Genomic DNA, 14,053 nt, shown 5'->3' on the forward strand with positions numbered 1-14,053 from the left:
CAAAAAGTAACTTTCCCAACTTCTGCTTTATACTACATTAGACTATTGCTCCTTCTAGCTCACTGTTACCTACAAAGATAGGCAGCTGTGCTCTACAACTTTAAACAGAAGCCTTTTGCTAGCCCTAACTGTAAATGAAAAGGACTGAACATGCATTTTTTTTGGCCTTCAAAGTATGTACTCCAGGACTGAGCTCTAGCCCCTTTCCATCTAACACAAGTGCCACCATCCACACTATATCTAGGGGAACAAAAATATAGTGTCCTCTTACCTGAACTGGATGAATCCTAGATTTGGTGCTTCCAACACCTTCGACAGTTGTGATGGCTGCCCCATGCAGTGAACATATGGGAATTAGACAAGCATTGGCTGAATAATGTCTTGAGATTGTTACAACAAGAATCAAGGGCTAAAAAACTATCTTTGAGCATGGTCATATGTCAATTAAAAGGTAGAGAAGTTTGGGATATATTTATTTTTTGTACATCATTTTGAAAGATCTGCAGAATCCAGATGCCCATATTGACCCATGGGTATCATTGGTTTTTGAGAGGAGTCACAGGACATTATCTCATAAGCCCTGGTCTCACTTCAGCAATGCAAATTAATGAAAATGCAAACATACTGGTTTTGTGAGCAACCATTATATCTTCGCAATTGTGTGACTAGTGCTGTTGCTGCCATTGTGCTTTCTTCCATGTACCTGCCTTGTGCCCTACCTTACCCTATTCATTTTATTTTATTTTATTACTTTTTAAACACATTTTCAAAGTTCCGGTATGTGATTTAAGTTTTAAAGTGAAAGAAAAGAAATACCCCTAAAGCACAAATCAGGGTGGTTGGGAATAGTGAGGGGGGAAGTGGACAGGAGGAAAGGAGTGACTACTAATCTTGTAAGTGCCCCAGCAGCAACATTTTGCACTTGAGGAGTTCTGGGACTTCCAGGCATTTGGGAGCTATTGATGGGCTTCTCCTGTCACTTAAAAAGAATGCCATAACCACACTTGGCAGACACAGAAGCTATGGTTTGGAGGTGACATCGTGTGATAAGTATTATCAAAGGCATTATTCATGACTATAATTGCAGTTTAAAAGTTGTGTGTAGTAATCTCCACAGAGTGCATTTATGTTATGTTATGTATAACTGTGATTCTACATGGCAGGGAGTTAGACTGGATGGCCCTTAAAGTTTCTTCCAACTCTATGATTCTGTGCCAGAAGACCAACTAATCTCTCCTTTATTTGTAATAAAGTGAGATTTCAACTTGGCCCTTAGATACAAAATGTTGGGACAGAGGTAGCCATATGATGCCAGCAGTGGCACCTGGTATGCGCCTCATAGCACCAGGGTCATCAATCTGCCCTGGCTTTAATATGGACTTTGAATGAACTATCCAAGGTTTTGAACCTATTTTGGGGTGGGGGCTCCAACACCTTGGATAGCTCCTTTAAATTTCTGCCTAAAACTTGAAGCAGATTTACTACCTCTGAGAGCCCTGGTGGCACAATGGTTAAATGCCTGTACTGCAGCCACTCACTCATAAACCATAAGATTGTGAGTTCAATACCAGCCAGAAGTTAAGGGCCAACTCAGCCTGGCATCCTTCTGAGGTTGCTAAAATGAGTGCCCAGCTTGTTGTGGGCAATTAACTTACACATTGTAAACCACTTAGGGAGTGCTTAAGTGCAGTGATAAGCAATATAGAAATGTACTTGCTATTGCTAACTCTCTGGCCAGGTAGCCACCACCAAACTCCATGCTGTTGTCCAGTGCATCTCAACAACAGGGGAAGGGGCTCTAACCCTTTGTTTCTGCCACTCAGAGTTGAGGGAATCTTGTACTTTCTACTCAAATAAGCTCCCATTGGGACTTTCTTTCCATTATAAACACACTGCAAGAAGCAGGAGCGGGGAGTCTCGCCAAGACTATGATGGGGGAAGATGTTAAAAATCTCTTCCCTCGCCAGGCCATTGTCAGAACTGGTCTTGTGCTCCCAACACTCATTACATATTAAACAAGGAATAAAAAATGCAACAGTGAAAGGGCACAAAACTTTTCAAATGTCATGTTTAGTTTTTACCACAGCTTAGAAAATTTAATTTTGTGCTACAGTACCAGAATTTGGGAGTTGTAGCCCAAAACTCTCAATTTTCCTAAGCTCATTTTTTGTGCATAGTTACTAAAAATGTGGGCAAGGAGGGAAAGATAGGAAGGAAGGAAGGAAGGAAGGAAGGAAGGAAGGAAGGAAGGAAGGAGGGAGGGAGGGAAAACTGAAGCATCATTTTGCAATGTGCTACTTTTGAGATAAGGGTTAACATTCTGGATAGTTTTATACAAAATATGAAAGGTCTTTTCCTTCCATCAGAACAAAATATATTTCAAGGCTGGCATTCTTTTACAAACTGTCCAAGCCTGCAATACTAGGACAAAATACAAAGGATACAGTATCTTCTTGGAAAATGGATTATATATGGATAACATTACAGTACAGGCACCACAGCCTCCACCTCCACATCCATACTTTGTCCCTGTAAGAGAGACTGGAGGCATGGCAGTTAAGGAAATATCTCATCAGTTCACTTACTGTATAAACAACATAGCTTATACATATAACAATAATATAAAACATTATTTAAATCAAATAATCTTTGAAGCACTTAGCCCATCTATAAACATTACTTTACTTGCACAAAACGTGCCTTTTCTGAGCTGAAAACTAATTACATCCATCTGTCAACCTATCAACACCCATCAGCAGCAGAGCTAAATCTGTACCCTCCACCTCAACCTCATGTATGCCACCAAAATTTACTCTGGAGCCACTGTGGCATAGTGGTTTGAGTGCTGGACTATGATTCTGGAGACCAGGGTTTGATTCCCAGCTCAGCCATGAAACCCACTGGGTGACCACGGGCAAGTCACATGCTCTCAGCCTTAGAGGAAGTCAATGATCAACCTCCTCTAAATAAATCTTGCCAAGAAACCACCATGATAGGTTCACTTTAGGGTCACCACAAGTTACAAATTACTTGAAGGCACAACAACAACCAAAAGGGTTAGGTGACTCTTTGGATCATATCTGAGGGGTGAACCGAGAGGGTGCAGGTTCAGTTGAAGTCTGCGGGTTGTCACTCATAATGACTTTCTGTAGATTGTTGACCTTGATCATTCCATATATAGACCATTCTAGCTGCAGTTGAGAGATGCCAGGCAATGGCTTTTGTTGGACTAACAACATATCTTAACCATTTGGAGTAGAGTCTTCTTGGGATACTTCTTTGCAGAGTCTCTCTCCCTCCTAAGTGAAGACTATGGTCTACATCTGATATGGTACTAGCAAGGTTTGCTGGTGCAGTGCAACTGTCTTCTCTTCCACCCAAGGTGGTACAGAAGGCATCTGTACCAACTAAAAGCTGGCATTTGAGGTTTCCCCATCCTGATCTGATTTTTCTAGTGTGGGGAAGATTATAGGGCAGGTGATCCCTTTTAAAATCTTCTGATCAATTCTGTCAACATTCTGTTAATTGCATGTTGGCCTTTAACTGGATTTGTCAAAACATGCACAGTTCATATGCACACCAACACACCAAAGTTCATATGCATATCAACACACCAAAGAAAAGGATATGATTCTTTCTCAGATAGGACAATAGTGTTGTTTCTGGATCAGCATTCTTCACTGATATCTACAGAAACGGTAAAAGATGATAATATTAATAATCAAACCCACAAGAGTTTCCTATATTAAGTTGCTTCCTGGATTGTAACTATGGGTGCATTTGATGCCACTTTAAGTGCTGTAGATCTATCCTATGAAATACTGGGATTAGTAGTTTTACAAGTGCTGGTGCCTCACAAAACTACAATCCCAGGTTTCTGTAGGATGGAGCCAAGGCAATTAAAATGATATCCAACTACATTAATTCTACAGTGTAGATGTGCCCTAGAAATGTGTTTAATATCCTGGTAGTCACCGGATTGTCCCTACAAAAATGTTTAGATCCCTGCATGATCAATGTACCAGGCCAGATTTTTAGATTTTCTTCTTTTGTCCATTAATTTTTGTACTACCACACCTGTTGAAAATTATGGAGAACTGAAAGGCCATACCACTTATTTGTTAACACAGTAGTAGTCCTAATGAAAGTGTTGCTCATCTTTGATTTCCTTTTTTTTTTTTTACTCAAGGACTATTGTAGCAGTTTTGGTTTTTATGGCACATACATTGTTTGTTTTCAAATGAAGGTAATTCAGATCAAGGAAAAGAATAAACTCATTTTTCAGAGTGATGGGGATAGCTGGAGGAATTCTGTTTTGCTAAAAAGGATCTGAAATGCAGTGTAGAACAAATTGCTCAGGCTACTGCCTGATAGTTATTTGGAAAGAAAGAGAAGCATATGCCTTCAATTTTGTGCATTAGACACGTCTGTTTGGAGGAAACAAAATAATGATAGTCATGGAAGGGCAATACAGAAGGAGAAAAAGGACTGTAAAACAGATGGGAGAAGTGGGAAAATTTTGTATATTTAATTCTGACATGGTTACAATTGTGATACTAAACAGCAGACTACTCTTCTATATGTGCTGTAAAAACAATTCAAATAATAGAGATCAGTGATAGAAAACCCCAAACTAATGACAAAATGTATAGCTTTGCTGTTTTAGTACATATATTTGAGCATATTGAATAGTTAATGAATTATTTTTTTCATTAACAATTTATTAACATGGCTTTATAAACCATTTAGCAAAAGAGGAGAATATTCTCAAAAGCACAAGTACATAATTTAGTTATATTAATATATTGTGTGTGTGTGTGTGTGTGTGTGTATCGGTAGCATTTTTCCCCTCATCCACTGGGAAGTTTTTCAACACGGCCTATATATGAATACAAGTCATTGGTCCCTGTCTTCATGCTTGCAGTCTAAAATAGATATGAAATCATGGAGGCAGGGGGGAGATCACAAAAGGTTCCTGGTTCTTCCACAGAGGAAAGATGTGGTATATTTCTACTATTGCTTGAGCATTATTTCACAGAGTTCTTTATCAGTAACAAGAGGGAAACTGGGTAAACAGTAGATGCTTTGGAATACAGATTGAGTGTTCCTTATGCTTGGGATTAGAGGTGTTGTGGATTTTGGATTTTTTTGGATTTCAGAATACATACATAAGAAGGTATATTTTTGTCTGAACATAAAATTCATTTGTGTTTCATATACACCTTATACACATAGCCTGAAGATAATTTTATACAATATTTTTTCACAATTTTGTGCATGAAACAAAGCTTGTGTACACTGAATCACTAGAAAGCAAAGATATAACTATCTCAGCCACCAATGAAAAAAAGTTTTGGCTTTTGGAATATTTTGGATTTTGGATTTCTGGGTAAGGGAGACTCAACTTGTAGTACAGTTTTAATGTACGTAAGAGCAACTTTGTCAGCATAATACCAACAATTTTGAAATTGAATGAAACCTTTACCTCCTGAAAGGTTAACAAATGGGAGTTTTCTCCCTCTTGCCTATAATGTCCCATAAGAATACGAAGTGTTACTGTATTTGCTTCAGAATTTAAAAACAAGTTGTACTTTATCAAGGTCCTCCATTTTAAATGCTTATTACCTTCAGAGATGGCCCTGTTAGTCATAAAAATATTATACCCCAGGTGGTAGATTTAGAGTGCCAGTGAAAGGTGAAAAAGTGATAGTTTTATACGTTAGATTTTTATTTTCTTTACTGCTCAGGTTTTGCCCCCGAGACTAAAATGTCTAGGAGTGGTCATGGTGAGTAAATGCCTACAGCTGATCTTTCATAACCTCCTTTCACTTACATATTCTTTTTTCCCTTGGCTATTTATTTTGGTAGCTTGTTCTTAGTATTCAACAATGTTCATGCAAATTTGTTGATGAGGCCTAAGCACAGCTATCTCCCATATCCAAGCACTGGTTGCAAGAACAGTCCTACAACTTGCTCCTTGGGCCCGGGAAGCCTTGCCTGTCTCACAGTTCCTCTGTTGGGGAGGATAACATACAAATCACCCAGCTCTTACCAGCTTTTCCCAAAAAGTTTCCTACTGGCATCAAGAGGGAGGGCAAGTGTTATGAAGAGAGGGAGAACCCCCCCATCTCAAGTATGAGATAACAGTGGGATTTCCACCTCTCTCTTCTCTGTTCCTGAACAGGAGTGCATGTTGGATGGGTAGGATCTTGCAAAAGGATCAGAGGTTTGGGGAAGTAAGTCCACATGGTCATCTATAAGCCTGTTTGGGACTACGTCTGGATTTAATTAGATTGAAATCATAGGTATTTAGAAGGTCCTTGTCCTTCCTAGAATGTTACATTTATTTATTTCAAGGTACACACATTCAACCAATCAACTAGTAATCACTGAGAACATTCCTGCTGCAAGTTTGGCTGCTAGATATTGACTCTCTTATTTGTTCTGGAGGAGATACTCCCCATATGAACTCAGACAATACAGGAGACTGACCACACAGAGAGAACATGTATGTGGATGCATGTGAGAAATGATCTTGTTCCAAGTTTTAAAAGTGAGTGTTTGGGGGAGGAAGTGACAAGAAACATCAAGAAAGAACATTAAATAGTGCAGCATAAGTTAGTACAAATCACTTAGGGTTTAGCCCTATGTCTATTTTGACAGAGTCCAAGCTAACAGATCAACCAGAAATGGTAGACCAGCTTTCTGAGGACATTATCACACAAAGCTTTTAAACCACAATTAAAATTGGAGAATACATCTTTGAAAATACTTCTTGCACAATGTCGTCGCCACTATGCTTGTGCAGCGTTGTTAGAGAATCCCTTTTCATTGATAAGGAAAACCCATCAATAAGCTCCTGATCATACTGCTTTCCCATTACTCCACACTTGCAATACGTCATTTCTACAGTAGTTCCAAAATATGCAGTCACATAGTGTCAATGTTCTTTCCTCCCCACTGTTCCCTCTTCTCCCACTGTTCTAAAGCAGGCTGTTTTACTCTTCTTTTTTTGCTATTTCTTTTTTTAAAATTAAATTGCATTAGCATAACTCCAGAATTGTATTAAAAATAAAAATAAATGAAAGGCATGCTGGACAAGGCACAGGGCAGGAAGGCAGAATTAAGGAGGAGTGCAGAAGAGAGCAGAAGGGATCGTCGGTGACAAAAACAGCACCTTCACGGTATAGCAGATAACTGAATGCTTCCAAATAGGTATGTTTCCATTTTCTTTTACTAACACAATTGTGTGCATACCAAAGCTAATGTAATAATGTCCTGAACTATCAGGGCTACCTCCACCACATACCCTGATTGCAAAAGAATATTTGAAACCTGTAGTGTAGAGTATTTACTCTTTTCCATGAGGAAGGAAATCATTCTAGACTGTGGGGATCCTTTACCCAAAATGTCTTACAAAGCTGCCGGTATTATGATAGGTGTGGTGATGACAGGAAATCACCAGTAATCTTAGATGTTGTTTGTAAATTTGGTCCTCTTCTTCTTCTGAAGCTGAAATATATTTCCACTGCACTGTTGTTAGTAGTTTACTGGGACTCTTATATTCTGCATTACTACAGTGCACCCGCTCCATATGCAGGTGCACCATACACAGCTTCTTGTTTATGCAGAAGCCCTGCTGCAATTAAATGAATGCTGTGCATGCCCACAGGGTGTGCATGCTGTCCTGCTGCAAGCACGAACCTCATTATACTGAATGGGGCTCGAGCATATGCTCGAACGGATCCCCCGTATAAGGCAAGGCTCCACTGTACTGTCAAATTCCAGGATCTGAGCATTTTTGCTCTCACTGTAGGCTTCTGAATGCCATTCATTATGATGCTAAGAATGAAAGTACACCTGTCCCTCCATAGTCACTAGCGTTAGGGGCACAAGATCCCTGTGAATATGGAAACCCCCGCAAATAACAAAAACACCATGTTTTTACCTGAGAGGATGCCCTGTCCCATAAGCTAGACTAGGGTTTCTCCTTTCCTACCTTGAAAGTGAGAAAACTAATGAGGAACGGCTGAAAGAAGGGGAACATATTGACAGTGAATTTAGAGAAAGAAACCATAGGAAAGAGCAGATGTAGGAACTAAAAGCCTAGCCTTAACAGGAGAACAGAAACATAAAACTGAGCATGTAGAAGGTATTTGTAGAAGGGAAGAATTTATGGCTCTCATCTTTGGAGACATAAATCATGATTAAGGTTTTGAGGGCGATAGAGACTACATAGCCATATATCTTTAAAGAAAATTAGAACCAAAATGTCTCCTCTTTTTTTGTAAATAGGCAATTATTGGAGGTATGTATTGGTTGATTTTGAGATTACCCTATCCATTTGTTTTCACATTTGTGGTCTGGTTTTGTAATAGCCTTCTGTAGTTCACAAGATTCTATCTGACTTCTTCAATTTTTTGAGTCTAGTTAAATTATATCAAAACTGCATCTGATGGATTCCTTCCTGATTAAGCTTCACTTTCATTAATAAGAAAATGTATGTGACATTTGACTTTCTTATATCTTAGATTACAGTTCTATTACTTATCTAGGAGTAAGCCCCACTGAACTTGCATGGGAGCCATCGTTTCCCATATGTTGAGGGTGGCTGCAAACACTTTACAAAAAATAACAGAAAAAATATGTATATAATCAGCATTCATTGTGTGCTCAGACTGAACTGCTTTATTCCCAGAACAGATGCTCTATAATACTGTTTAATTTATAAGATGCTGAACTAAACAAGTGAAAAATGCAGTGGACCCTTGTTATACGCTGGGGTTTGGTTCCAAGATCCCCCGTGTATAACAAAATCCGTGTATGCTCAAGTCCCATTACATATAATGACATAGCAAAATGGTGTCCCTAATAAAAAAATGGAAAATCAAGGTAAATTTATACTTTTTTGGAATATTTTCAAACCGTGTATGCTTGAATCTGTGTATAAAAAAATCAGCGTATAAGAAGGTCCGACTGTATAGATTGTGCATTCATAGACTTTGCACAGATTTTCCAGACAAACACAGCTATGTCTTTGATTAGTATTAAAGTTGTAACTATGACATTATTGCTACCTATGCAGTCGCAGATGGGCAAGATTCAGGTACTTGAAACAGAACTGGAGGAAACACACTCTCCCTCCTCCTCACAGTAGCTCCTTGAATGTGACAAATTGTGATATTGATTATGGGGACTAGGGAAGAGGGATGCAATTCCCGCAAAGGGTCTGAGAATATGTTGTATGATTCTTCCTAGAGTAACAACAAAACTGTGCCCTGTGGAGACTGCACTTTAAAACTTGCGACAATTGAAGCAGTAGTTGGGAGTGGAGATAAACGGGAACATCTGTTCCCTTTATTCACTTCAGTTGCACTGAGCTGGCACTGCAGTGCTAGATCTAATGTAGCAGAACGGTGTTTAAAAGTGTCCTTTACAAGCTGGGCTATCCTCATTTCAACTCTTCTCTCTACTACAAACTCATTAGGAAATGGGGGGGGGGGTAACTTCTCAGCCTCCCTCTGCAATACATGTTTACAGGGCTGTTGTAAGGATTGCTGAAACTGTGTATTATGAACCACCAATGTAGAAGGTCCCAGGTTCAGTCCTTAACATCATCAATCAAAGGATTAGACAGCAGGTGATGGGAAAGACTTCCATTTCAAAATCTGGAGTAGTACTGAAGGCGCCACATCCCATTCAAACTTAGAAGCTAGGTAGGGCTAGCTCTGGTTAGTACTTGGAAGGGATACTGCCAATGAATAGTAGGTGCTCTAGAGGCTATATTTCAGAGGAAGGAACTGGCAAAACCATCTCTGAGGATTCCTTACCTAAGAAAACCCTCTGAAATCCACAAGGTTCCCTTAATTCAATAAGTGACTTGAAGGCACACACATTGTCCAGGACAGTTAAAAGCACAGGGCTAGGTGGACCTGGCTTAGTAAACAAATTCACACATGAATATATTATATAAATTATATAAATACATTTTTGAAAACTTTGAAGTCAGGTAGACTCTTGCTTTTGTCCTTGTGATGTAAATACTCTTAATACTATATTGCTTAAAAACAAAATATATATCCATGAACTCTATGGTTTTAACAACCACAGCCAGATGTATATTACATTTTTAGACAGTTGTATGAAACAAAAGTCAATGAGTTTTAGAAAAGAAATACATGCTAAACGCTGACTTCTGATAGCCACAAATGTCATAATACAGTATTTTAGCTATATGTTGAATAATTAGCAACCAACAAACAAGAAAATCTGTCAAACAGTTCTAGGTTTAAATCTGTTTCTAAGTACTAAAGCCTGAGACAGCACAAGAAACCCGTCCTTTACAAGCTTGTACAAAATCTCACAACTGTAGTTAAACAATTTGCTTTAAATGAGCAAGCAACATATCAACATGCAAAGATTACAGCAACCTAACTTTCCCATCATCCCTTGATAAAACATACCTTTTTTCCATTAACAAAAAATACCAGTTCATGAGATTCTGTTGCTCCATGGACAGACATTATAGAATCTTAAACTTCTAGACTCATTCTAATTAAACATGAGACTAAATTTCTGTCCATTCTCAAGAAAATTATAAGTGCATGACCTCGTCATCTGATAACTATTTATCTACAATGGGGAGAGGAATTAATCAATCTATGAAGGGATTATGGGAGGAGGAAACTACTGAGTAAAAACAATAGATGGCACAACAGGGCTGGGGAAGTTGTGGCCTACAAGTTTGGACTTCCAATTTCCATCAGCCCTAACTAGCACAAGGAGTTATAACAAGAGATTATGGGAGTTACAATCCAAAATCTGGAAGATCACATTCTCTGTCCCTGTAGCAGAGGGAAGGGCATGTGTTATCAAGGCACTGGAACTGAAAATAGGTACCGTATTAAGGATTTTACCAGCACTAACAGTGGGCTATCTTGTCCCTTCCTGATGCACTGTAGTAGTCTCGATATTGTAGATAGCCTGTTTTAAATAATGTTGTTGTTGCTAACTGCCACAAGGTTGACCTCTACCAACAGAAATCCTAAGAATGAAAGACCTCCATGTTACCCTGTTATCAACAGCCCTGTCTAGGTTTTGCAAGTTCAGGGCTGTGGCTTCCTTGAGTGTATCCATCTGGAAAGCAGTCCTCCTCTTCTCCTATCGCCTTCTGCTTTACCAAATGGTAGAATTCAAAGATATAGCCGTGTTAGTCTGTAGAAGCAGTATGTAGAGAGATCTTGTAGCACCTTTGAGACTCAATGAAAGAGAAAGAAGTTGGCAGCAAGAGCTTTGGTAAACTAAAGTCTACTTCTTCAGTCCATATCCATCTGAGGACGTAGACTTAAGTCTAGGAAATCTCCTGCTGCCAACTTCTTTCTTTCAGTGAGTCTCAAAGGGGTTACTAGAAGATCTCTCTAATTATTATTATTATTATTAAAGTCTAAGAAAGCGCATGCTGCCAATGTCTTTTTCTCAGTGAGTCTCAAAAGTGCAACGAGATCAATCTACATACTTTACCAAGTGTTATTGTCTTTTCTAGTAAGCCTTGCCATGATATGTCCAAAGTACAAGTACAAAATACAAAGAATTGTCCAAGCCATGGTATTCCCCATCACATGTATGGATGTGGATGCTGGATAGTGAAGAAAGCAGGTATAAAGAAAATTAAAGGGAGAAACAGATGGCTCTGAAGGGGTGGTTTTAAACTGTCCCTTTTGAAGACAGATTGGGGCCATGGCAACCACATGCCGTGGCCCCCAACTGCCTTTTTGCTAGCCAAAAAAGACGCTGCAAACTGACGCTCTTTTTTGTGCTGGCAAAAAGCTGACTTTTCCTTCCCGACGCAGCTGGAAACCAGCTTAAGGTGCTATGGCGGCATGTGATGCATAAACACCGTGCCACCAGAGCACCTGGAAGCTGGACCACATCCAAGCAGTGGTGGCTTGAAGTCAGCTTCCGGGAGTCTTGGGGGCACGTGTCATCTGTACGCCACAAGCCCAAGACACCCGAAAGCCAGCTTTTTATACCGGTCTGTTTTGAACCTATATCATTTAAGATGTGGTTCTGGAGAATAGTGTTCAGGATACCATGCGCAGCCAAAAAGACAAAGAAATGGATTCTAGAACAGATCAAGCCAGAAATCTCCCTGGAAGCCCAGAGGACCAAATCGAGGTTGTTATACTTAACATGAGCCACATCATAAGAAGGCAGGACTCATTAGAAAAGACAATAATGCCTAGGAAAGGTAGTGGGCAGAAGAAAGAGAGGAAGACTGCATGCCAGATGCCTGAATGTGCAAGACCTGGTCAGAGGAATCGAGGACAGGGGGTCTTGGAAATGTCAAATTAACAACAACAAACAGCAGTCTCAGTTCAGTCATCTTGGCTTCTAGGATGGGTTCAGGCCTGCTTTCTTCTAGGATCCATTTACATTTGTCTTTTTAGCCATCTGTCATATGTATTGAATGCAGTCGTCCATCACCCCATTTCAAATGAGTTGTTTTTCTTCCTATCAGCCTTCTTTGCTGTTCAGCCTTCATATTATAACCATACACAGAAATTAGAAATATATTGGTACAGACAGTCCAGACTTTGTTATTCAAAGCCATATCTTTTACACTTGCCAGTCTTATCTAGTTCCTTCATAACTGCCCTTCCAAGTCCTAGTCTTCTTTTGATTTCTTGAACACAATCACTGTTTTGATTAATGACTGAGCCAATGTACAGGAAATCTTTTGACTTGTTTACTTTGCTACAAGCAGAGGGAGTAGATGTCCTCACTGCAAAGGAGGTCACTGCAAAGGGAGGGCATTCAAGAAAAATGTAGAACGTGATCAAATAAAAGCTAACAGCACTCATATAAATGTAAATTCATGCTTCTTAGTCACACTCAAAATGGAGGACATTTTGGAATCCCTCCTGGAAAGATTGAAATGTAGGGCATGCCCTGGAAAAGGAGGACGTCTGGTCACCTTGGTTTTAAATAACGATTAAAGCACAAATGGATCTTTATTAATGTATTACATTACAACCTGTTTACATTTTTCACATTTTGATGAAAAGAGGTAACAGATATCAGGAGATTTTTTAACCTAATGGTCCCAAACTGTGCTCTTTAAGGGATTTTGGACTTCATTTCCCAGAATCCCACGCTATTGGCCAACATGGCTGAGGCTTCTGGGAGATGAAGTCCAAAATCTCTTAAATGGGCACAGTTTGGGGACCACTGTACCCAGATTGTTGCGGGCAATTAGTTTACACTTTGTAAAGTGCATAAGAAGTGCACTAAGGGGTATAGAAATGTACTTGCTATTGCTTTAACCAAACAAACGACACACAAACATTCCCAATGCTCTGCCCTGGTTTTTGGAGGGTGTCTGTTTTTCCCCCCTAGTGTTTTGTCCTATACATGTTTTGGAGGTGTTTTAGAGCCAAGACTCTGGCTGCCTCCACCCCTCACAGAAACAATCCATTTTGACACCACTTTAAAACCGTCAGGGCTCAATACTATGGAATTCTGGGAATAGTAGGTTGTTGTGGTCTTGATACGAGAAGGCTGAACGCCTCACAAAACTACACTTCCCCAAACCCTACACAGCATGGAGCCAGGGTAGTTCAAGTGGTGTCAAAGTGGGTTATTTCTGCAGTGTGGAAGCAGCATGGCTATTCTCACGTCTTGAGGAAGAGGAGTGAGTGAGTGACTGAGTGAGGGAGGCGCTGCTGCTGAGGTAACAGAAACGGCCTCCCTCCCTGCGCGCACCGTGACACACGGAGGCCCCGCCCACCGCGGCCCTTTTTTTCCCTCCTCGAAATGGCGGCGCTCTGAAAGCAGGGTTCTAGAGGGGGCGGGGCCTTCTCCGCATTCCAACTGTCGGTGGGCGGAGCCAGGCTCGAGGCAAGAAGAAGGAAAGGTAACGCACTCCGCGGAGTGAGAGCGGTTGGGGCTGTTTCGACTCCCTGCGTCTCCCCCCGTCCGTCCGTCCCTCCCTCCCTCCGCGCGCGCTCCCGCCTAAGGTGACACGCCCCTTCTTTCAAACCCAATGCGCGTTCTT

At 40.2% G+C, this 14,053-nt stretch overlaps 1 protein-coding gene across 4 annotated transcripts in view; it reads right to left on the bottom strand.

Moving 5' to 3' along the window:
• LOC149313614 (aldehyde oxidase-like) overlaps window positions 1–2,551 on the bottom strand; it is a 43,971-nt gene extending 41,420 nt beyond the window's left edge. For all 4 annotated transcript variants that reach the window (XM_089519459.1, XM_089519458.1, XM_089519457.1 and 1 more), the window contains exons 1-2: window positions 2,445–2,551; window positions 272–380 (exon numbers count right to left, since the gene is read on the bottom strand). In XM_089519459.1, the coding sequence (XP_089375585.1) occupies window positions 272–380; window positions 2,445–2,551 (216 nt within the window). The remainder of the gene's footprint in view (window positions 1–271; window positions 381–2,444) is intronic.
• Between the last annotated feature and the right edge of the window lie 11,502 nt (window positions 2,552–14,053).

Source organism: Sceloporus occidentalis, unplaced genomic scaffold (assembly GCF_023333645.1).
Source record: "Sceloporus occidentalis isolate IW3139 unplaced genomic scaffold, rSceOcc1.0.p SCAF_4, whole genome shotgun sequence".
Taxonomy (NCBI): Eukaryota; Metazoa; Chordata; class Lepidosauria; order Squamata; family Phrynosomatidae; genus Sceloporus; species Sceloporus occidentalis.